The 25,894-nt window shown below is 39.3% G+C and overlaps 1 protein-coding gene across 1 annotated transcript; it reads right to left on the reverse strand.

Moving 5' to 3' along the window:
- Positions 1 to 13,134: 13,134 nt before the first annotated feature.
- CRK (CRK proto-oncogene, adaptor protein) lies at positions 13,135 to 25,496 on the reverse strand. Its single transcript, XM_075196741.1, has 3 exons — positions 25,115 to 25,496; positions 22,218 to 22,747; positions 13,135 to 17,682 (listed from the first exon to the last, which is right to left on the reverse strand). Exons 1-3 carry the CDS (start codon positions 25,332 to 25,334, stop codon positions 17,545 to 17,547), a joined length of 888 nt encoding a protein of 295 aa, XP_075052842.1. The 5' UTR covers positions 25,335 to 25,496; the 3' UTR covers positions 13,135 to 17,544.
- Between the last annotated feature and the right edge of the window lie 398 nt (positions 25,497 to 25,894).

The raw sequence follows: 25,894 nt of genomic DNA on the forward strand, positions 1-25,894 counted from the left end.
GAAGTTAAAACGGGAAGTGAGTGCCAGTCCCTCTAGGGAGGGAATATTAAGGAGGAGGGCTTCCGATTTTGCAATATTAATCTTGTAACCTGAAAGGCCCCCATATTGGTGTAAAATGTTGAAGAGTCCGGGAAGCGACTCTTCTGGCTGCAGAAGAGTCAAAAGGACATCGTCCGCAAAGAGAGAGAGCTTACTCTCTAGATCCCCCGTTTGCACACCCTGTATATCCGGACAGGCTCGGATAGAGGCAGCAAGAGGCTCTATAACAAGGGCAAAGATGAGGGGGGACAGAGGGCACCCTTGGCGAGTACTGTTGGATATGGTGATAAGGTCAGAGGGAGAGCCGTTGATCATGACTCTCGCAGAGGGTCGAGAATACAAGGCTTGTATGCCAGTGAGGAGGCTACATGAAATTCCAAACGGAGCGCGAGAGAGAGCGCGAGAGAGCGCGAGAAAGCGCGAGAGATCAATTTTGATAGTAGCCAATTAACCTACTAGTATGTTTTTAGAGTGTGGGAGGAAACCCACGCAAACACAGGGGGCACATACAAACTCCACACAGATAAGGCCATGGTTGGGAATTGAACTCATGACCCCAGCACTGTGAGGCAGAAGTGCTAACAACTAAGCCACCGTACTGCACCCATCAGGACTGCTGGGTAGCAGGCAGAGCTTTGACACAAAGATGCTGGGTTCAACACAGGACAGTTGGGAAATGGATTGGAGTGTAAGCTCTCATCTGTTGGTCAAAAGTTACATCAATAGTTGCAAACAGAATTTTCAAGCAGTGATGGTTTGATTAAGAGTCCTGACAAGGGCTTTTCTACACCAGTGAAAGGTATGGTGATCATCTAGAAGTTACAAATGGAAATGATACATTATATGGTCAAACAGTGCTTTTTTTTTTTTTTTTTTTTTTTAATACAATTTTGGACACAGTCTGACAGGGGGTAAACCAGCCCCCTTTTGTGACCACTCATTGAAAAGTCTTTAATTAATAGATTAGCATCAGGATGTGATATTTCTCTAATCTTGCATCTAACACAATTTAACTTACAAGGATCAAGCTGCGAGTTTCTAAAACTTGCTGTGATTTCCTACATCACTTGCATACTGTCTTAGAGACATAGGAAGTCTTGACACCAAGGGGTAAATGTATCAAGCTGAGAGTTTTCCGGTGGGTTTGAAAAACCAATCAGAGTCTAGTTATCATTTATTTAGTACATTCTACAAAATGACAGCTAGAATATGATTGGTTGCTATAGGCAACATCTCCACTTTTCAAACCTGCCGGAAAACTCTCAGCTTGATACATTTACCCCCAAGTGTAATTACCCCCTCCTGTGCTTTCAGGCTAAGCAGAGGTCACTGAGATGTAAAGGTCTAATTAACATGAGATAACCTGCCTTCAGACAGTTGTAGAAACATATTTCCTATAAAGAAAGATCACATTCTATACAAAAGTACAACACAATATAGAAACATTAGTACATTTGCAATGATATACAATAGTGCCCTGCACCCCTATTTAGAATATCTGCAATAAGTTATTTCTATGTGATCCAGCCATCCCACCTTTCCTGATTAACTTTAAATTATTGTAAAAGAAAGTTTTGTGGGATTTTGAGTAGAAGAAAGGTGTGAGGAGTGCCCTGGGAAGAGGGAGACATGGGATACGAAGCTATACATCACATATGGGGACATGGATTGGATCCAGGAGAAACTGGCGCTTATATGAAAAGCTACCTCACAAACAGAAAAAGATGGTTGGATATGATGCAAAAAAAAAAAGAAAAAAAATGGAAGTCTGACAGTGATCTGGGAAACAAAATCGAAGAAAATTTACTTTACTTTTCAGATCAGTGCCACACATGTACCAACCTTAAAAAGCATTAGAAACAGCTGTACTAAAAAGGCAGTAGCATTGCAGGCAAGAAGTTTAGAAAAAATAGTTAACCCAGGTGCAGAGGTACACAAAACATGGGCAGGATAGTATAATAAAAAGCCCCCACACGCGTGGGAAAGGTTTTGAGATCTCTTCAGCTTTCATCTTTAAAACATGCAGGAAATGTAACGAAAAGGGGCATATTCCGTCCATCTGCCTAAATGAAGATGTAGAGCCAAATTGTACAAAAACTATATTGCTCACACTTGGCTCCTAATGTGCGTGAGACTCACAAATTTTGTGTGGTTCTCCTAGACCCCCCCTGGAGGGCATTCCTTTCTGCCAGATCCCACCAACAAGCATTTTGCGGCACTACACCCCCCCAACAATAAACATATAACAGTTTATACCCATACAGCAGATTGATATTGATTTAGTACTTATTATTGGACACAGAAGCATGGACACAGTTCTGCAAGGAATTCTACGCTGAGTGCTATCTAGAAGACATTGTAAAAGGAAGAATGATGAAGAGGACTGCCACAATATGGTTTAGAAGGACAAAAAAGAAAACAAGGCTGTATTTCTTAAGGAATCTGTGCAATGCTTAGGGCATGTTAACGATGCACAGGCATAAATCCCCAGAGAAAATAAAAGTTACTATAGTCTATTTGTACCAATGTTGGCAACTAAGCTGCAGCATCTGCTAAACTGCCAGCTGCAGAAATGTAAGAAATTGAATTGTGATTAAGTATTTCATGAAGCAAATAAACTAATCACTTCTTACAATGTCCTTGTGCATGTCCTACACTTCATGTAAAGCTAGCTTGTGATGCTGTGACCTATGAATTGGTACACCTATATCACATTTTTAAAGACTGAAGCAAGGATCAGTAGCATGTGTCAAGGACTACTGATCACAGAACACAAACACAAATAGATAAAGAAACCCTTAATTAACCAATTTCTATATGGCAGAAATTCTATCCTTCTGACACCCTGATCATGTCTAGTACACCAAGGAAAAGTGTTATTTATACAGCACAAACACAGGTTGGGCTTTATTTCTGTCTCGATAAGGACTACAGTTGTGCAAATACACCTACTAGTGTTATAAAATCAGCGCTACCTACAATAGAGAAGGCGTATCACTGTATAGTCCAGAAAATGTTTCACTTGTTCAATTAAAGAACAGTGATTCAAGCTACTCTCATGGCCAAGAGTTTTGAGACAAATATTTTTTCACAAAGTCTGCTAATTCAGTTTTTATGATAGCAATTTGCATATTTTCCAGAAGGTCACGAAGAGTGATCAGATGAATTACAATTAATTTCAGAGTTCCTCTTTGCCTTGACAACGAACTTTATCCCCGAAACAACATTTCCACTGAATTTCATCCAAGGCCACAAAAGGACCAGCTGACATCGGGTCAGTGATTCTCTCGTTAACACAAGTGAGAGTGTGTTGACGAGGACAAGGCTGGAGATCACTCTGTCATGCTGATTGAGTTAGAACAGACTAGACAGTTGAAATGATTGTTCTTCCTGTTAACCATGGTTATCTGCAAAGAAACAAGTGCAGTCATCATTGCTTTGCATAAAAAGGCTTCACAGGCAAGGATGTTGCTGCTAGTAAGAGTGCACCTAAATCAACCCTTTATCGGAACATCAAGAACTTCAAGGAGAGAGGTTCAATAGTTGCGAAGGCTTCAGGGCACCCAAGAACGTCCAGCAATCGCCAGGATCGTCTCCTAAAGTTGATTCAGCTACAAGATCGGGGCACCACCAGTGCAGAGCTTGTTCAGGAATGAAAGCAGGCAGGTGTGAGTGCATCTGCTCACAGTGAGACGAAAACTTATGGAGGATGCCCTGGTGTCAGGAAGGCCAGCAAAGAAGACACTTGTCTCCAGGAAAAACCATCACGGACAGACTGATATTCTGCAAAATGTACAGGTATTGGACTGCTGACTGGGGTAAAGTAATTTTCTCTGATGAATCCCCTTTCAGATTGTTTGGGGCATCTGGAAAACGCTTGTCCGAAGAAGGAAAGATGAGCGCTACCATCAGACCTGTGTCATGCCAACAGTAATGCGTCCTAAGATCATTCATGTGTGGTGTTATTTCTCAGCCAATGGAGTGGGCTCACTTACAATTTTGCCTAAGAAAACAGCCATGAATATAGAATGGTACCAAAACATCCTACTTCTCCTAACCATCCAAGAACAGTTTGGTGACGGACAATGCCTTTTCCAGCATAATGGAGCACTTTGCCATAAGGCAAAAGTGATAACCAAGTGGCTCGGGGATCAAAACATCAAAATTTTGGGTCCATGGCCAGGAAACTCCCCAGACCTTAATACCATTGAGAACTTGTGGTCAATCCTCAAGAGGCAGGTGGAAAAACAAAAACCCACAAATTCTGAAACTCTAAGGAATGATCAGGCAAAAAGAGGCAGTCAGTCAGTATGTGGCCCAGAAGTTGATTGACAGCATGCCAGGGTCGAATTGCAGATATCTTCAAAAAGAAGGGTCAATACTGCAAATATTGACTCTCTGTATAAGCTTAATGTAATGGCCATTAAAAGCCTTTAACACTTAAAAATGCTTGCAATTTTACTTTAGTATACCATAGCAACATCTGACAACATTTTGTTGTGAAAACCAATACTTGCATCATTCTCTAAACTTTTGGCCATGACTGTACTGCCCTATAGAACCAAATGCTACCACACAACTGCATAAGAATCAAAAGGTGAGGGATGGGAGAAAATATCAGAAAAGCACACGGTATATCAAATGCATTGTATATAAAAGTGCTTAGGAAATAAAATATATATATTTACAATAGTTAAAAGCTGGTAAACTGGATTCCATATGCACACTGCAAAACGGATTGAAGTGCTAGGTTACCCATTTTTACTCTGTTCAAGGCTTCAACAAACCTTCATAGGTGACTTATCAGTACACATTGTAAGTGCATTTGATGTATTGCTGGCCAGGTGTTTCTATCCAGCTATGCTATATCCAGGTCAGAGAGATCAAAGAGGCCAGGGGACTACGTATCCAGTGCTTGCAGACAATGGAACTAAGTGTATATACAATTATTTACCAATTACTTTTATATACCATACCATTTGATCTAATGGGTGCTCTTCTGCTATTTTCTCCTAGCACCTAACCCTTCTTTTTGATTCTTGATAAGGATTATAACATGGAGAACAATAGAACAGGTTCACAGGCAAATGTATATGGCCTATTTACCGGTGCCATTTGACCGTACTTCTCCTGCATAACCAGAATAAGGGACTGAATGCATTCCTATAAAGATACCAGGTTTTCTGGCCCAATTCTACCCACTTCATGCTAGCTGGCCACCCATGGGTGCCTTACCATCATCATTTATATAGCGCCAGCAGATTCCACAGCACTTTATAATTGGGAACAAACAGTAATAAAAACAATACTAGTTAATACATACAGGTAGAGAGATAAGAGGACCCTTCTCGCAAGCTTACAATCTATGGCACAATGGTTTGATACACTAAGTGCTACATCATATTAAATATTGGTCCAGCTCAGATGCAAAGGTTACAAAGTATTTAGTGGGCTGTATGCTCAGTCACACAACTATGTTGGTCAGAGAATGTATGTTGGTCTGGGACTCGATCTGGGACTTACTCAAGCCACATTTTGGTACCATAACTTTGACCAGTTAAGCACAAGTGTTGCTCCTCCATTAAGGTATGAGCCAAGATTGGTGGTTTTGAAGGATCAAATTCTAAAGAAAATACATGTCAGGCTTTAGATATATCTACTGAAATCAAATAAGAGATGGCATTTTGGTGTCACCAGCCAGTATAGGAAGAGAGCAGAGCACCAGTTTGTAGCTGTGCAGTGGATGAAGCCGCAAGATCTAACCTGAATATTTCTTGTTGAATCTGCTGATGCTTTTTAGTTGTCACTTTCTATAAGCAGTATTTTCTGCTGCATGTGTTTTTACTAGTTCTTGTTACATCACCTCCTGTTTCAATAAAGTTATGTCTGCTCCATTTCCAAGCATTTCTCCATAATCCTTCAGACAACACTGCATAGTTAGTTATTCCATTTCCAAGATCAGAATTTGGCTTTATACTTGAACAATTCTGTTATGTCAAGCTTGTGATTTTTGTTTTGAGACCCAATTCCCAGGTCCATCCTCCAAAAGTGCTGCCCTGTGCTCTGTAATAGAACTGGACAAGATTAGAGATAAAGAATGATCAGCTGTGTGTGTATACAAGTTTATGTACTTAAAACTGAACATAAAAATGTAAGATGTTCTGTTACTCAGATTGTCCTAAGGAAGAATTCTAAGTCAGAGTTGGCATCACTGCAACTGTGTGCAGGAAGTGGATAGGGTGTGTACAATGCGAAAAGCTGGCACTTAACATTTTACTAAAGTAATATGTGCAGCCACTGCCTGGAGTTTGCGCGCGCGCGCGCACACACACACACACACACACACATTACAGTCCATAAGACAATATAGGATGAAGGATCTCTCCCCTGGCAGCAATTGGGGCAACACTTTTCCCCTACCTGATACGCCCCTGGGAACCTGCTTTTCTATAGTAAAGGAAATAAAATTGCTAAAAATAAACATTTTTGTGCTTAAATATTTTGCAAACATGTGCAGACTATGACAAATTGAATGTATGGAGTTTAATCACTTGTATAAAGTTTGCCACAAACAAGCAATAACTTTTCCAATTTGGCCATAATCCAGCTGTTCAATGCCTAGGGCAACCAACTTCATTAGGACTTCCTAAAAGCATGTTAATATGGTTGGATGACACCCGCATTTTTACAGCAATTTTAATACTGTAGACATTTCAACTATCTACCAACCCAAGGTGCCTACGGAATTTCAATCACAGCAGTCACCTTTTTTCATTCAGTGGTTAAGTGTTCTAAAATCATAATTTTTAAATTTTACTTAAAATAATTTATATATTTTACATTTGTATTTTGGTATATTTGTCTACTGCTTTCTGGAGAAAATAAAACATCAACATTGTGCATACTATACAATGCAGACACTAAAATTATTATTATATATATATATATATATATATATATATATATATATATTAGAGATGGTCACTGACCCCCGTGTTTTGGTTTTGGATCTGGATTACCGTCGTGTTTTGGTTTTGGTTTTGCAAAACCGCCATTGCGTGTTTTGGTTTTGGTTTTGGTTTGCTATTTTTTGGGAAAATCCATGTTTTTGGGCCTAAATTAACCCAATTTAGTGCTCTAACTGTTTTAGAGACAAGTAATCTAATTGTTGAGGTAATAAATCATCCAAAAAAACAGTTTAATTCTTCGTTGGTAGGCCTATTCTACACACAAAACAGATTGTCTTCCTCTCCATCTATGCATATTGGCAATGCAGCCATCGTCTTTGAATGTATATTACACCCTACACTTATAGTTAAATATGTAAAGAAATGGAAAAAGCCAGTTTGGTTTCTGTCTCTCAAGGCCCCCCTCCACTTGTATAAAATACCAAAAAATTCAGCCATTATAGACTGTACAATATTTATTGACATGGAGAAAGCCAGTTTGGTTTCTGTCTCTTTAGGCCCCCCTCCACTTGTATAAAATACTAAAAAATTCAGCCATTATAGACTGTACAATATTAATTGACATGGAGAAAGACAGTTTGGTTTCTATCTCTCTAGGCCCCCCTCCACTTGTATAAAATACCCAAAAATTCAGCCATTATAGACTGTACAATATTATGAAAAATGGACAAAGCCAGTTTAGGGTCACTCTGTCTATGACACCCTACCCTTAAGGATAAATTGCCCTAACAGCAGCCTTTCAAGATGGTATGTGATATGGAAATGCCACAAGTCCCTTTCCTCTTTGGGGGTAGATTGCACCCTACACTTACATAGAAAGTTTTAAAAAGATGTTATCGGCATCATCTTCAGCTTAATCCTCACCCTCATCAGTGTGTACGTCATCATCACAGACTATCAATTCATCGCCGCTTGAATCCGCCATTAGAGAACAGTCAGTGCTTGGATGTCTTGGATGGTGAAGGCCTTCCTCGTGGAAGATGTAGTTCATTTTTATAAACATCATTTTCTCCACATTTTTGGGAAGTAACCTTCTACGGCGATCACTGACTAAGTTCCCTGCTGTGCTGAACACTCGTTCAGAGTACACACTGGAGGGTGGGCAGCTTAGGTATTGCAAAGCAAGTTTGTACATGGGTTTCCAAATGGCCTGCTTTTCTTCCCAGTAAGGAAAGGGACTGTCTGACATTTCCATATCAACTACCTCTTGAAAGTAATCCTCCACCATCCTTTGCATGTTTATACTCATATTGGATGGAGTTATGGGCAAAGTGACACATTTTTTTGAAAAATCCTTCAAACCAGCCCAGATGTTAAATTGTTCTGGTCTGCCCCCTGTGTCTTCCCTGCTTCTTTTTTGGAAATTTAATTTTTTACGAGCAACAGCTTGAGAAAGTGAAGGAGGACACGTCGTCAAGCCGAGGCCCAGTTCAGCGGCCAACTTGCTGAGCAATAGCTCCTTGCAAAAGTTCACATCTCGCTCATTTACAAGTAAAGACTCAATGTAGGTTTTAAACCTTGGATCAAGCACAGTGGCCAAAACGTACTGATCCGAGTTCAAGATCTTAATAACTCGAGGATCATTGTGAAGCGAATTAAGTACTTGATCGACAAGGCCAACATACTTTGCTGAATTGCTTGCTTTCAGCTCCTCCTTCATTTTCTCAAGCTGCTTTTCCAATAGTCTAATTAAAGGAATGACTTGGCTCAAACTAGCAGAGTCTGCACTGACCTCACATGTCACAACTTCAAATGGTTTCAGCACCTTGCACAGCACTGAAAGGATTCCCCACTGTGCAAGAGTGAAATACATCCCCCCTCCTTTCCCAATGTCATGACTTGTGCAATATGCTTGGATGGCTTTGCGCTGTTCCTCCATCCTCTGAAGCATGTACAGGGTGGAATTCCACCGAGTTACCACCTCTTGCTTAAGTTGGTGGCAGGGCAAGTTAAACTGCTCTTGGAGCTGCTGTAATCTCCTACATGCTGTGGCTGAATGCCTGAAATGGCCTGAAATTTTACGGGCCACCGAAAGCATCTCCTGCACCTCACGGTTATTTCGTAGGAAGCTCTGCACCACCAAGTTGATGGTGTGAGCAAAACAGGGAATGTGTTGGAAATCACCCAGCTGTAATGCTCGCACTATATTGTTGGCGTTATCTGAAATGACATACCCTGGGGAGAGTCCGAGTGGTATAAGCCATGCATCAATCACATCTCTCAGTTTGCGTAACAAATTGTCAGCCGTATGCCTGTTAGTGAAGCCGGTGATACAAAGAGTGGCCTGCCTGTGACAAATGTTACGTAGTGGTGTACATGCTGCTGCTGTTCCTGCTGGTGAAGGTGAATGACCAACCCAGTGGGCTGTCACAGTCATATAGTCTTTGGTTTGGCCACTTCCACTTGTCCACATATCTGTGGTTAAGTGAACAGTGGGCAGAATGGCATTTTTCAGCGCAATCTCTACATTTTTACACACTTTTTGGTATAGTTGTGGAATAGCTTTACGGGAGAAATGGTGTCGCGATGGAATTCTGTAACGCGGACACAAAACCTCAATTAACTGTGAAAAACCAGCTGCGTTTATTGTGGAGATTGGACGCAGATCTAACACTAACATTGCAGCCATGGCGTCTGTGATTCGCTTGGCGACTGGGTGACTGCTGTCATATTTGCTTCCCCTCGCAAATGATTGTTTCACAGTTAATTGCTGAAATGTAGGACTGCTCATTTTATTAACCTGCCTCTGGGATGACGATTCACCCCCAGCAGCAGCAACAGCAGCAGCAGGACTAACGCTTTCTTCAGAGGAATCAATAATAGTGCCGGAGTCATCCAGCCTTAAGTGGGATGCCGGGCTAACTCCGAGCGCTACTGAGGATATTGATGAGGATGGTGTGGTGGGTGTATTTTGTAGCCGTCGGTATGTCGGTGAGCGGAGGGTCTTAGCTGATGAGGGAGTGCTTGTATTCTTTTGGGAAGAACTTTCAGCTTTTCCCAACACTTTGCCATGAACTCTCGTTAAATGGCGTAACATAGACGAGGTTCCAAGATGGTTAAGGTCCCTCCCTCGACTGACTGTGGCTTCACATACACTACAAATGGCTATACAATTGTTGTCTGGATTTGGGTAGAAATAATTCCACACATAAGAAGTGGATTTTTTTGTTTTATGCCCAGGCATGACAATGGCCTTTTTCTTGTCACGTGCCAGAACTGCTGCCACTGGTGCAGGACTTACACAAACAACCTCATCCTCATCAACATCCTCATTAGCGCCCTCGTCGCCTACACAAATCTACCCCTCATCCTCTTCTAATTCCAAAGTGGCATCCTCAATTTGGGTATCACCGGCTACACTCGGGCTATTAAGGCACACATCAGCAGAATGCTCACGATTAGACATCCCACTGTTGGATGGACTCTCCACAGGGATTGTTGTCATTTGTGAATCAGAGCAAATATTCTCCTGTAATGCCTCACTGTTATCTTGCAGCTCGGCTTTGACGCGTAACAGTAGTTGTGCACCAATTGTAGGCTGGGTAACTTTTTGGGATCTGCCACTAATAGCCAAAGGTGAAGGCCTCATTCTCTCTTTGCCACTGCGTGTGTAGAATGGCATGCTTGCAATTTTTTTTTTATCGTCACTTAACTTTTGCTCAGTTACACTACTTTTTCGCTTCAATACAGTAAATTTTTTTTTGTTTTTTGCACTAATTTGAAAACACTCTGTTGTTTGACTCTGCCTTGGCCAGATGACGTACTGGGAACACTAACATCAGGACTGGTGACAGAACCTGGTTGCTCATTCAGATCATATGTGGACTGCTTTGAATCCATTCTGAGCGCAAACCACTGGGGAGTGCTAAAAATTATTTAGTAGATACTGCTGACAGCTATGACTTTTGACAGCCAGAAATATTAATGCACAATTAGGGAGGACACCCCAAAAGCACTGAGGAGTGCTAAAAATTATTTAGTAGATACTGCTGACAGATATGACTTTTGACAGCCAGAAATATTAATGCACAATTATGGGGGACACCCCAAAAGCGCTGGGGAGTGCCAAATATGAAGAAAAAATAATAAACCTCTATCCTCCTCTCTGCACTAGCGATTTTGGTTAGAGCAATTGCAAGAACAATATTGTATTCTCTGTCCCTGCTCTAATTAGCCTATGACTACACCCTGCTCTCTCCCTCTGTCAAATGGCGATGGATTGCTGTGGAGGCGTGTATTTATAAAGTTGAATTATCGCGAGAACCGAGTCCCGAGATCCGACGACGTCACAATGACGTTCGGCCTCGATTTGGATTCGGAATGGGCGGGAGAGTACCGAGCTGCTCAGCTCGGTACTCGGATACCCAAAGTTCGGGTGGGTTCGGTTCTCGGAGAACCGGACCCGCCCATCTATAATATAATATAATATAATTTGATGAAAATGTTACTATGTTGTGGGAATACTAAACTTTCTACTGCAGACAAAGGAAAAGTTTGAATGTTGGTTTTCCACCATGAGATAAGAAAATATTTAAAAAAATCAATGAGTAGATAAGATTAACAAAAAATGTATGCTGTTCATTTTAGTATTAGACTAACTCAAACAAGTAAAGTAGTCCCTAGCACTTGTCTCCATAATAGGTCACACAGGAGGAAATCCTACAGGGAAAGTGCTCTCAGGACTAAATTTACTATATAAACATAAAGGGAACTGTTATTTCAGGTAGTACCGGTAAACCAATGCATCTGTCAGTAATCAATAGTGCATTCCAAAAATTGATGAAAGCTGAAAGCATTATTACCGGTGACTGGTGCAGCAATATGTTTGTAGGACACAGAAGATTCTCTGGTGCTAACCATGTTTATTTATTAAACCATTAACATGTTTAAGAGTGAAGTTCCAGAACTAGGAGGTTCCTGGATGCTTGGCCTACCCCTCTGAAGTGGACTAAAACTTACAGGACAATTAATAAACATTTCAATGTCCAACTTGTAACCATTAGTCTATCAAGTTTTAAGTTTATGAAACGAATTAGGCTAAAGTATTTATAAAGGAAAAAGACATGTTAATGCCAAAAACAGGTAAGTAAAGCAATCCCTGTTACATCATGAAGGTTTTATTGGAAAAGTCTTCACTAGTAGGTTGGGTAACGAATAGATGGTTTTATTTAATTACAGTACTTATATTTTCCTTCTCTACATTTATACATTCTCTTAATGGATCTGGATATATATTTGTGTTACACTTCCATTTGAGAGATTTCTTAATATACATTGGCTAGATACATTATAGTAACATTTGTATTGTATATACCCATCCATAGATGTAATATAGATCATTATTGAGACCTATGGACAACCTTATTGTGTGTGCCCCCTACTTGGGGCAACCTGGATGTTCCTAGGAGCACCTTTTCGTTTATATGTAGTGCACTGGTTAGATTGAGCAGTATAGAGAACCTGTTTAATAGGGAAGCACTGGTTACTGTGCCCATAACAATCATGTCACTGCACAGAAACTGTCCTGCATTAACTAATCTCATTAAACTTTCATTGCTGTTTGGCCCAAGCCTATACAAGACAACTTTGTAGGGGCGTACACACTTTACTAGAGATTCAATTAATTTACTAGCGTTACATGAGCTGCCGGAGCTTGATATTTTATGTAATACTTCACACTCCCATCAGCTCTCAGACTGCAGTCAACATTATTATATAAAGCTGGCATGGAATGCTTCCACTCCAGACCTGCTACCAGTGCCTGGGTGTGTAACTTAAGGTCTAAGTAAATCAAACTTATTCACTCACACATTATGTCATTGTTTACAAAAGGTGCAACTCATTGAAACAATTTTTTATCCACAACACTTTTGTAATGGAAAAGGCTACATAGTAAAGAGTAGTTTGTAGGTTGAAATCCACAAGGAAGCGTCATCATACTATCAAATTTATACATGGGTAACACCAAAGTGAGAATAGGGGTAATGTTTATATTTAGCGTTCAGAATTTTACTTTCAATATTATTATTATTAATAATAATAATTTAAAAAAACCTCTGCCATCCATAATCACACACACAGTAAAAGTCAGTCAGCATTTAGAAACTTACATGTACAAAAACACAGGTATTTGTCCATATCTTTATTTACTAAGCATATTATGAATATACATACATGCTATAAAAAAAGGTTTCTGTACTGGTGGAAAAGTGTATAGTGTTAATATACAATGGCACATTTAATGTTTACTTCACATTGCCCCTTCCATGTAACAAAATATTAGAGATGCAATGTTTCTTTTTATTTAACATGGTTAGAACTGGAATAAAAAGGAAAGTTGAGAGATTACCCAGACACTTTGCAATATAAAATATTAGTGATAAAATGCTGGGATCTACCGAAATTAGTAAGGAATGCAGCAGCTGACTTTGTTCCACTTGTTTTTAACAAATAACACTATGCAAAGAATAAATGCACTATATAAGTCAGTGATGTCTTATTTCATCATTAAACATTGTGTAAATCAGCAATTTCTTAACTACTGCCCCATTCTGTCAGATTCTTTCCTGAACTTCGCTTGACAAAAAAAAAAAAAGAGCTAGTTTACAGATAAAAAGCATTAAAGGCTCAAGTGATTAACCAAGATCAACAATATTGTGTCTTAAATAATACATATGGTATTCTTCCCAAAATTATTAAAAGTTAAATATACTGCCTTGCAACAGTGTGACATTTTCTTCTTTATATGCAAAGTTGCAACTATTTTAAAAGTCTGTATCGCAGTTGCCAAAGTTACAGTTGTAGTGGCTGTACATCTTGGGAGGTTCAGCTTAACTACAGTACGAATGCTGAAGGCTACCTGGGGCAGCTAAATCAATACATATTTTACTTCAACTTGTGATCTAAAAATGACAAACCTTTGTAGAATACAGGACATTGCTGTGTGCATTAGTACAAGAGTCAGGCACAGCAAGTCAACTATTGCTTAGGATTTAAGGAACACAGTGATATTTTAGCAGCTCAGAATTGGCAGTACAGCGATTGCCTTTTCAAACAATTGCTTGAACGGAGGATACACAAGTCCAACCATCCATGATATATGTCCACTCATGTCAAACCATTTATTCTAAGACTAGTAACATTTATGCTGAAAACCAGGCATGCAGCCTGCTTAGCAAGTATAGATACCCATACTCCTTGTAAACTACTAGTTAGGCTCAATTGCTAAGCCACAAAATGGGTGAACAATTTGGCTACACACGATGCAAATAAGATCACAATGATACCGAACCTGCACATTTCACGTACACCAACATACATGATCTAATTTCATTGTGGTTTTCCACTCAATGAATTTTGTTCAGATATGAAAAGCCCACACATTGTACATTTAAATCAGTTTGGTGGATTTGTCCAAATTGACAAATCAAATCTGTAGAACGCAAGCTCATCTTAAGGACTGGATCTAGTCACTGTTTAATAAGGAAAGCACTGCTGCTTCAATATTAAAAAACAAATACTAGTTACTTTCTGTGAGCCCAATACTGAATCGCTGCCCATTTAAAGGTCATCAGTTTAAAGTCAGTGAATGTAGCTTAAACATGGACACTTAAGATGGCAAACACTTGAAATCAGAGTAAAACATGAAATTACTTTAAGAGCCTTCTGTAAACTATGCAAAAATGTTTTCGATGTCCCAAGTAAATATTGAAGGGTCTTGTGTGAACGGCATTCTTCTTGAACAGTGGTGTAATTTGTTTGGAAGACATTTATCAGAGCTGAAGACCAGGGGGTAAATTTATCTAGCTGAGGGTTTGGAAAAAGTAGAGATGTTGCCTATAGCAACCAGATTCTAGCTATCATTCTGTAGAATGTACTAAATAAATGATAACTACAATCTGATTGGTTGCTATAGGCAACAACTCCACTTTTTAAAACCAGCCGTAACAAAAGTGTTAAAATTCAGGATAACCCCCACATTTCATGGCTAAAATATGCAACATAAGAACAGTTACATCGCTTTTATGGGATAAACAGGTCCTCAGCAAAACAAGCCAACACTTCAGTACTGCAATACATTCAAGGCAACCATGATTAATATAAAATAAAGCTTACATAATATAAAAAAAAAAATCTCAGAAAGGATTTTCAATGTAATAAAACCACCAGCTAACAGTCTGACATAAGAACAATGCCTATAAAAAAATAAAAATAAAAGACTACACTACTTAATCGTGCTAAGGGTGGCGAGTTTGTAAAGCAAAATATTGCTGGCCGTTTGGCTGAAAAGGATGTAAATCAAGGCAGTGTTCTGGCGTCATAATCTAAGATTTTGGGATAAATAAAACATGCAACTTTCTAAGTATAAATTAATCAGATTTATATTCCATCTTGTGCAATTTAGAGTCCGAGCAATATGTGTAGCAGATTATCCCATTCATTGCTTGTTTAACAATGTGAATACAGTAACATTCAAAATGAGCTTGCACAAGTCAGACAAACAGGTTTACCGTTGGTCAGTAAGGTACCAAACGGTGTTATTGGAAGAAACTCGTTGGGTGCATAAAAAATTGCATACATGTTCATATTTATATTAAAAAAAAATAAAAAAGGGAGAGGGAAACAAACAATATTTGGTTAAATTATTTGCTACTAACAGGAGCACCATTTATTACTTCTATTTACAATAGTGTTCTACAATGAAAATTTAGTGTTTACCGTCAGTAAAAAGATAGCTCGCAATGTTTTAACTTAATTTGGTCTGGTAAAGAGAGCCATCAGTGTCAGGCAGAACTATAATATATATATTCTGTACTGCAAGCTAATGTTTAGCCACTACAAAAGCACGAGGTTAGTATTGTGTTCATTAGTTGAAATAATACAGTTTGTGTTATATACTTGGCAGAAGTATATATATATTATGGGACTGAAGGCACATCTAATGTATATCCTTATAGTGTAGATGGAAGGTGTGTAACCTCAATAAGCAAAGTGGTCAGTGTAACCTAGACCGGTTGGGGGGGATTGTGGAGATGATTGTGTCATAGCATTATCTACAGAAGCCTCAGCCAAATATCCCACCAATAGGGTACTCCTAATGTAACAGGTTCTCACTGAAGCTTTCCCCTCCATCACACGACTATCAACCTGGAGATTAATTGATAGAGTTACTGCCAAATCACCCAATGAATCATGAGTTCACTTCAGGAGCACTACTTGGAAGTTGTCCATGTGAACAAACCACAATTAGGTTTAACCTTACATGCATCTCTGGTACTCTATACAAAAACCATTAAAGTGGCATTAAGGGGACGGCAAGTATAGTATGAAACAGCAGATGCCCAACCTCCCCCATCTCCATGTGCAGGACAACACCTTGTGTTATTTATATATAATAGTCATCATAAAGGCTGGTTGATATTCATGGTAAAGGTGCATTCTTTTAAAACCTAAATCAATTCCATCTAACGCCAGGTACACTACAGCTATTCAATTACTCGTTCAGCCCTTCCCAATAATGTTTTTTTTTTCCCCAATTTCTACTTATCAAAAAAAAAAAGTTCTAAATTTGCTTTAACAGATAATTTTAATGTGGGGATATTTTTGTCCCTTTAAATGAGGCCACAAGAACCCCCGCCACCCCCCCCCAAAAAAAAAATAACCTCCAAATGAAGGTCAGACCATGTTCTAAAATCTGAAATTCTTGTTATGAGGTTTTCATACATTTCCAAAAAATTACATGTTTAAGAATAAAAGACGAACAATGTATCTTGTTGGCAATACAAGCAGAGTTCTTCCATTTAAATGTGCATCAACCTAACAGCTGAGATATGGGGTTTAATTAGATGCTTACCTATACATTTGAGAAATGCATTTATTCAAGAACACATTATTGCCTTGAGTTACTCTCGCCAAATGTCAAGCACTCTGAAAGTTGAATGTACTTAAGAGAATCAGTATTTCACAAAAAGGGAGAAGTGTGGGTACAGGGCAGAGCTGCCAGGAAGTTGTCTGAACCTAGTAAAACATAATACTGGGGACAACTTAAGGGCAAGGCTCCTCTTTAGAATAATAAATTTAGTTAAATTTGGTGGAGTCAAATTATCGACATACAGTGTTTACCTAAGGAAATATGAAAAAGTCAGTGTTAGAAATTGGTGATGTCCAATGCCAGATATCTTGAGGCTAACGCCGGTCTGGAAAACTTTACAAAGTGAGAAAGGAGGAAAGAACAAAGGCCCTAAAAATGTCTCTTGTTCAAATAAAATACCTTGCTACAAACAATTGTGCAGTTCACTGCATGTTATATTGCCGTGGTATGATGTTTAAATTCTGCCTACTTTAAAGGACAATCCAAGCTCGTATCCCGACACTGCCAAACCTCATAGGGACTGATTGCAATTAAGAGGGATTCTGGGGCATTACTACTTTCATAACCTACACATCTTGAAACCTGTGGAAGGCAGTCTAAATGGCAGATGGAGAGGGGAAAACAGAGCAAGATTGTTCGCATTTTAGGAATTGGTCCAAGTCACACTCAGCTGAAGTCCTCATCAGGGTTCTGTTGATCCAGCAGACGCACGTGTGTAAATGGAAAGTGACCACATTTTCCGTTGCATTCGCCTTCCCACTGACCACTCACGTTGATCTTTGTTACCTTTACAAGGTCACCAACCTGTAGACAACCAAAATGGTAAAAAAGTGAGTACAAAACACAAAAACAAGCTGCAGATCTACTGAGTATTGAATACATTTACACTTAATATAACAAATTTGGAGACAGCAGTGGGTATCTAGGGGCAGACTAATGGAAAGCAAAGCACAATAATGGAAAGCAAAGGCCATACTGACATGACATTTCACCTATATTTACTTTATATAGTGTTATTCTCAGTTGACTTCTACTTTGTTCTGATTGCAATTAGCTTTACCCCTGTGATATCAATGAAGCTATGTCTTGTTGTGCAGTACTTACCTGACTTGTCTGCGAAATGTACAATAGGCAATTTTGCTTTATGGTAAATAATGGCTGCCAAGAGAGAGGAGAGCACTTCTTCAAACAGTTTGCAGATTACTGGATTGTAGCATTAGGAGAGGAATAATTGGTCAACTGTTTGCAAGTTAATTTTCAATCTTAACCAATGGCATGCTTTGCAGATTAAAAACATTTTAATCATGTTGACTGCCCATGATAAGCCATCTTACATACATTTCTTGAGCATGTTGCTTTGTGTTTGGCTTTCATAGTAGTTTACCAGAGGACCAGGGAGGTTACAATGTGGGATAATGGGACTACTTAACGGCACATGCAATAATGGATGCAAGCATCCCACACTGCAGGAAGCCGTTACCTGAAGCCAAGGACTGCCTCCCACTGTAGCTCTGAAGGTTTGCGAACAAAGGCAGTCCATAGGTCACAATAGATTTCCATGGAGCTATGGACAGCCTGCAATGCACACAATTCAGCTACACAACTCTTGGGAGCCAGGTATGGACCCCCCGCCCCCCCTATTAAATATGTACAGATTGGAAGGTTAATTTGAAAAGTGATTGCCCAACAGTGGACAACCCCTTTCTAAAAAGCAAATTAGCTCCTATTTTACATTTGTATTTCTATAGTGTAAATATTGAAATATATTTGTTACATCACTTCAGTTTCTACAAACAGTGCTGCCAACTCTAAGCAAGCTTAAAACTGCCAAATAGAACCATTGTTTCTGTCCCATAATCCTTTTATCACCATATCAATTGAAGGTGAGGTCCAAAATTATGAGATACAGGCAACGGAGGCAGCCGCCAACCCCGATGCTTAAGGACAGCCTGTAAAACAGCATAAAACTGTCAAGCAAATGCATTCCCTGTACCAGACACAATTAAACAAAATGAATGATGTCTCTATAGTTAGCATTACTCAGCTGCAGTCTCCAAAATACCATTTTGCAAGTATAGTAAAGTTGGTTCTAGCTACATTTATTTCAGTCACACTGAGGGAAACAAATGTAACAGGTGCTGACACTCCATTGTAGCACAAAACTAAGACTAAGGTCATTCAAAATAAATTTATAAAAAGATATTTATCAGCTTATATTGCACACTTAACTGTACGATGGCTTCTTGTACTACTGTACATCTTCTCTAAAAGCTCAGTTTATCTGCTCCTTATACTTGCATATTATGTGCAATATAAATGTCCTCTTTCCGTCACACCAGCAACAATACATTATATAATCACTGCGACCAATGATCACAAAGCGTGCAAGTGCTAGTGTAACAGAAACACGCTTACACTGCCCACCATGTGCATGCAAAAGTTGAAGACTTGCGTGCCACATACAAATAGGGGGAGCACAAATCACCAGTGTGCTACATACAACTAGTAAAACATATGCATGTGGCTTTGCCTTTTTTTTTATTGAGTACTATGATTTTTTCATGCACATCAAACTTTAAAATCCTCTGTGCAAGCCCCATGTTTTCAGGACAGGTCACCTGAGGCATAGCTGTGAACAACAACTGATTAGTGAGTAGCCATCTAATGTTTGAGTTTGGGTGGTAAACACAGGCCCCCAGGTGTGGGAGAGGAAGGTACAAAGGCATGATGGTACATTATCCTGTGTCACAAGCTGTACCCTTTGCCTGGCATTTGTGAAATTAGACTGAACAAAAATTGCATGATAGTATGTCCCCATTGAAAGCTTAGTGATAAAACCACAACAGCTTATTAACACATTTCAACAAAACAGTATTGAAAACTGGAAGCACATTGTTCACAAAATATTGAAAACTACCCCCCTTTAAACCTAAACCGAAGTTGTAAGTCCTAACGCATGATATTTCTGCTGTCTAAAGATCAGACTGAGTCCACTGGCTTAATACAAACTGGGTCAGACAATAAAGTGATGTCCAACAGGAAATTATGCATTTAGAAACATGAGTCAACTTCTCAAGTTCCATCTGCAGCTTCCTCACATGAATGAATGACTGAGTATTCCCATTTGTACTTGAAATAATTTAGTTTGTGACTTCCTTCCTATCCAGCTTTTTATACTTCCAAGTCAACTGTGTAATGACTCAAATATTGGTCACAGCCTTCATAGCTTTTTACAGGGCAAGGAAGGAACACATACTAGTTTTCAGAAAATGATGGCAAATTTGCAGACTATTCAAAGTTTGATTCTATCAATTCTTGTACATTTACTAAGGGCCAGGTCCATCTCTATCTATTTAATGTGACTTTATGCAGCCATTTGTTTTTGTATTACATGATTTTATACACTGACTAAAGATTAGGAAACAAGTCAGATTATTTTCTGTATAAATGTCATGAAATTAATTAATTGTGCTACCTATTTACCACACCACTTTGTTTCTTATTTATCAAATCAGATTGCAAATAATCGCAGATAACTAATATTATAACTAATAGGTATATTACGTAGAACTGTCAGTTCTAACACAGTAGCTCTAGATAGAAAAGTCATAGTAGCTGTGTATTAATGGTGTTACTCTACACAGAAATGTAAAGGTGTATTTGTCTAAATTGCATTTATAACGCTTATATTTCTTCCATAGTTGGGGTAATAAAAAATAAAAGCCAGTCAGATGAATCTAGGAAATGGATGCAAAATAAAATGGCTGTTTACTATAACGATAATTAGGATGTTACATATGGCTTTCCTTTATGCCGACCATTTGTAAGTCATTTTGTACTTTTATTACAGTCCCGTTTACAGACTTGCCAGTCTCCTCTACAAAGCACTCAAATAATTGGAGACTACAGGCTGTCATACACTGATAATGTTTCATATAAATAAATTATTTTTATTATCTAATAATAGTTTGCTTTTGTAGCAGAGATGACTAGGAAAATACTGTATGCTGCACTTACAACAAAACATCCGGGAGAAAAACCTGTAACACACCAGGGCTGCACTAAGGGATTACACAGCTCAACTCACTTATTCAAGGAGTAAACATTTCAATCATCCAATTTTCTTGACTGCCACCCCCCACATATAATCTCCTTTTCAAAATCTCTCTGTATGGAGCAAAGTATGGCTGCCAAGTCACATACACTGGCTCACAGCATATTATGTGAAGGCAGAAGAGGAAAAGGAGGGGGAGGAGTTTACAGTACACAAAGCTCAAAGGGGCATTCCACAGCCTCTCTGCTCATTACATCATGCGACTTTGGTTGCCACAGTCCATGACACTGCAGAATTACAAATCATTAATAGCAGCATAAAGAAAACAAACCAAGATAAAAATGGAAAATACCAAGATTCTTCCAATAGTCTGCCACATATACAAAAAAATATATATATTTTCATGGGATTGCTTCTTTAAGCAGCAAGTTTCCAGCAAGCACAACATACAAAAGAACAGAAAATATCCTAATTTAGATGGACCAGGTTACGGAGATTTGTCAAACAATTGCTATGGAAAGAACAAGAGGAACACAAAATGACTACTTACAAAGAGATCTACAATGGATTTTACATATCTATTTTGTTGTTAATTTAACCCGTAAACAAAAACATTTTTTTATCAACTTGTCATGTAATATTTCGAATTATATTTGCATCAAATAGATTCAGACATGAGGGAGCGAAATTGACACTCCAGGAAGAACAATTCGTACTCTTGCAGAAGGACTACTGCAAAAATATTACAAGACAAGTACAACGAAGTGCCAATATCGACAAGTGCAACAAACAAACTATCATGACAAAATCTTGCATAGATGACCCTGGCAGAGGCACTGGGGCAGCCAAGGGACTGCATTCCTGGGCCTCATACACAGACATAGCTTGTACATTAGTGTTACTTGGATGTGCAACATTGGCATTATTATACAGCTGTGAGCACCCTCCTCCGTGTAAAAGTAATGTGTAACCTAGATATCTAGGGACTTGGATTGGTACCTTGAATATAAAAACGCTAGGATGTACAACAAGATAAAGAAAACCACGAAGATTTTAGGCTCTAGATGTTAATTTTGTATGTCATAAAAAGGTTAAATCACCCCTCCCAAAAAAACAACATTTAGGAGATCATAGTACTAAAGTCTATTTTCCCTATTTCCCTCTAGGAAATTTCCAAAATCTAGAACACCTTACTTATACAACTTAGCCTAAAGAATGCTTGCATTTGTAAGGAAAACCAATTTGAAAAAGACAATTTTCCTTGATGGCTGCACCCGTTATATACCTCCAAAGCCAAGGCTGTCTTGTCGTAGGCATTGGGGACACGCTTCTGGATAACCCTGGCAAAAATGGGCCCATTCTGGAGGTTAGGCAGCGGAGTGTTGACACTGGGCTGGGCATAGGGCCCTGGCTCCGGCCCACCCAGTGGCTGCGGATGCGAATTTTCCTGGTTACCTCCAATCAGAGTGGACCCGGGAGTTGGAGGTCTGTACTTTTCCACATATGGTACAGGTATCATGCCCCGTCTTCCTTCGCTGTCCTCAGCATTCCACCACTGCTCTTCAGGTTTGTCCCGGATTCTAAGGATGTCGCCCTTCTTAAATGGAAGATCTTCATCATCGTTCCCATTAAAGTCAAAAAGAGCACGGACATACTCTACTTCTTCTGGTCTCTGGATTACTCCAGACTGCTTAGATTTGGAAACGGGTTCTATTAAAGTGGTAGTGTCCAGATAATGTATCTTATAAAATTCCAATAAAGCAGGTAAGGAGTCAAATTCTTGGTCTCCTATTCGGAATCGTGATTGAGTCAACCCTGGGAAGAAAGAATAAGTAAATGAGTACATTTTTTAAGAAACAATATTTAAACGTTTAGTAGTTGATTTATTGATAAAAAAAAAAAAAGAAAGAATACTCTAGTGTCAATACTGAAAAAGGCAGTTACCAGATTTAAAAAAAAAAATAATAATTTCTATTCTACACTTTTTTTAAATTAATTTGTTCTCTCCATCTGTCTAAACATGTAAATATTACACTATGCTGCAAGCAATAGGCACCTACAATGATCCCCAATGGGTAGTATAATCTATATCCTGCAGAAGCTGTGTACACACATACGAGTGTTCCAATCAGATTAAAAGATAACTAAATTGTATTGTAGCAATAAGATAGTCTAAAATCAATACTGTATTTTCATGGTAGAGCCCATTTAAATAAAAACACTATGTATACCCTGTATATTTAATTCAGTAGTACACATGATTTGAGGTGTTAACGCCATGGTGGATTTACCTGTCCTAGTTAAAGGGTTTTAAAGTATGCATTGTTTTTGATCAATTTTACATTACTAAAGGAATGCAAGTCAATACTACTTTACCACCAGTAACTGTAATTTTTGGCTTGATATCCACTGAAATAAAGTTTTAACTACACATAACATGACAAATTACTTTTCTTACAGAATGTCTAAAACATCTAGAAAGTTGATAAATAATGTGCTTCCAGTGATGACCTCTCCTTGCTGTCCACATCTGGGAAGGGGGGGGGGGCAATTGTGTGAGAAATGTGAAAACAAGTGACTTCTGCATCTACATGAAACCTGCAAATCAAGTCTCATCAATTGGGGTTGTTTAACCTTAAATAAGCATTTGTCTAGTTTACTGTAAAAACGGACCTTTGACATTGTAATTTCTCCTCTTACAACTTTTGGAACTGTCACAAGGCCTTCACACATCATTCATGATCTTTTGTCATGTTGGCAAGCAAGTTCACCATAAATGAAGGTTATATTTAGAACGCAGTGACACCTGTCCACTTATTACTTTAATACATGAAAAACCATTAAAATTGCATTTAAGCAATTGGGGAAAATACAGGGAAATGAAAATAAATATTAAGGGTGAGGACGGGACCATTTGCATTCATCTCCCTCAATAACTTACATCTAAGCCAGAAAGGAAAAACCAAGAAAAACCTTTGCACTACACAATGAGCAATTTTCAAGCACATGACCCACCTTAAATCTGCAGATAAAGGGTACAGGTGCTGAAGAAAACATCTTCATCAGGCATGTCAATTAAAAGTTAGGTACCTCTTGTTTTAACGTATATTTGTTTAAGATAGCGGATGTGTTTACCCACCATTTGAACTGTGACTGCCTATTCATACTTTTGTTTCCCCTTTGGAAACTTTAATAAAAATCTTGAGTACCTCTTACCAAATATTTAATGTTCACCCTGTCTGAACAATTAACAGGGCAGGTACCCATAAATCATTTTTGAGTGCAGAATCTCCTTCCTCCCTTGGGAAAGCAACAGAAGAGTGCTACCCTGTATTCCAGCTGTTCAGATATATCCAAAAACACTTTCTTGACACAAGTGAAAAATAATCAAGATTTTTTTTTACAGCACTTAGATCATTTTTACTGTTTGGCAATTTTCAACTTGTGTAAACCTTTTTGGGACATTATGAACACCACACTTATGTTTTGTATTTAAACAAAAATCAAAAACAGATAAAAGACAAGGCATTTAAGTTGAATGTTAAAGATGCACTACTACCCAGATAAATATCTTCCTGTAGAGTGTTCATGCAGGGAAAGGTGGTGGGCTTGTAACTTGCAATTGGTCCACCCCTTCAGACCCCCAGAAGTTGCCATGAGGGAAAACCATGATGTGGGGGGTGCAAGTTTAAAATGCATCAACAAATTACAAGGTGGGCAAAACCTAGCACAACTTTAAATTGCAGTATTAACATGAAGCTGTCCAGTATTTGTACGCAACATGCAAAACAGGCAGTATTGTCCTAGCATGCAAAAGAAATGTAATTATCACACTTAGGATTGCAACATCGTTTTGGGGGAAGGGAAGCTAGCTCAGTGTGAATAAGGCGAGAGATAGGTGTTGTGGGCTACTAGCCCAAGAGCTAATGAGGGGAGGGTGGTGTGAGCAGTTATCTCAAGAGGAATTGATGAGAGGAGTGCAGGTACCAGAAGAGAGAACAGGGTGGCTTATGGTGGGGACATGTTTAGGTATAAGAGTTAAGGGAGTATGGTGCAGTTAGTAAAGGGGTGAATAAGCGGGTACAAGTGTTACCCTAAGAAGGGATGAGGGTGTGTACAGCTAGCACACCAATGACTGTGGGGTGAGGTGGGTGTGTTACATCTCTCCGGGCTCACACTCACCGGGTGTGCTCTGCCGGTTGTTGCTGACACTGTTGATGATGTAATGGGACACCTTGGAGTTCTCGCTGACGGAGAGCACGTAATCCCCGGGGATAGTGGTAGAGTCACGGACCAGGAAGACGCCATGCCGCTGGCCCTGCAGGAGAGTGACCGCCTCCTGCCGGTTCTGCCTCCCCCAGTACCAGCTCGCTCGGTCTTCGGAATCGAAGTTGCCGGCCATGGCCTGTCCTCCGCCTCCTTCTTGTCGCTCCCCTGGCTGCCTTTCCCCGGCTCTAGGCGTCTACCGACGCCGCCCGACAACACGCAGCAACAACTGCTTCCAGCCGACCTCACCAAACCCGAAATGGCGGCACAGGAAAGATCTGACCTCACCTTCCGGAAGCGCGTCATCCGGCGGCGACTGTGTAGCGTGGTAAATATGCGCCAGCACAGGGCTGTCGCCGACACCGCCTCTATTGTAGGGAGTGACATGTTATTGTTACTTCAGAAAACACGAATGTAATACCCTCTGTGGACGGGGGAAATATTTTATTGTATCACATTCTTAATAATATATATACATACACACACATATATACACATACACACACTCACTCTCTCTCTAAAAAAAAATTTATGTATTTCATTGAAGAAGTTCAGACTATTGAAAATCAGAGGCAAGGTTAGTAGTTAGGAGTGAGATCAGAAACATCGTAACAGTCTAGGGGGTATATTTACTAAACTGCGGGTTTGAAAAAGTGGAGATGTTGCCTATAGCAACCAATCAGATTCTAATTATCA

Source organism: Mixophyes fleayi, chromosome 2, assembly GCF_038048845.1.
Source record: "Mixophyes fleayi isolate aMixFle1 chromosome 2, aMixFle1.hap1, whole genome shotgun sequence".
NCBI classification, from domain to species: Eukaryota; Metazoa; Chordata; class Amphibia; order Anura; family Limnodynastidae; genus Mixophyes; species Mixophyes fleayi.

Bases quoted from the DNA above. Each gene is read 5' to 3' on its own strand.
- CRK (XM_075196741.1), bottom strand. From the start codon at position 25,334: ATGGCCGGCAACTTCGATTCCGAAGACCGAGCGAGCTGGTACTGGGGG. The intron at 22,748-25,114 runs GTGAGTGTGAGC...CTTTCTTCCCAG, and splicing joins CAACCGGCAGAGCACACCCG to GGTTGACTCAATCACGATTC. The intron at 17,683-22,217 runs GTATATAACGGG...GGTTGTCTACAG, and splicing joins AGACAGCCTTGGCTTTGGAG to GTTGGTGACCTTGTAAAGGT.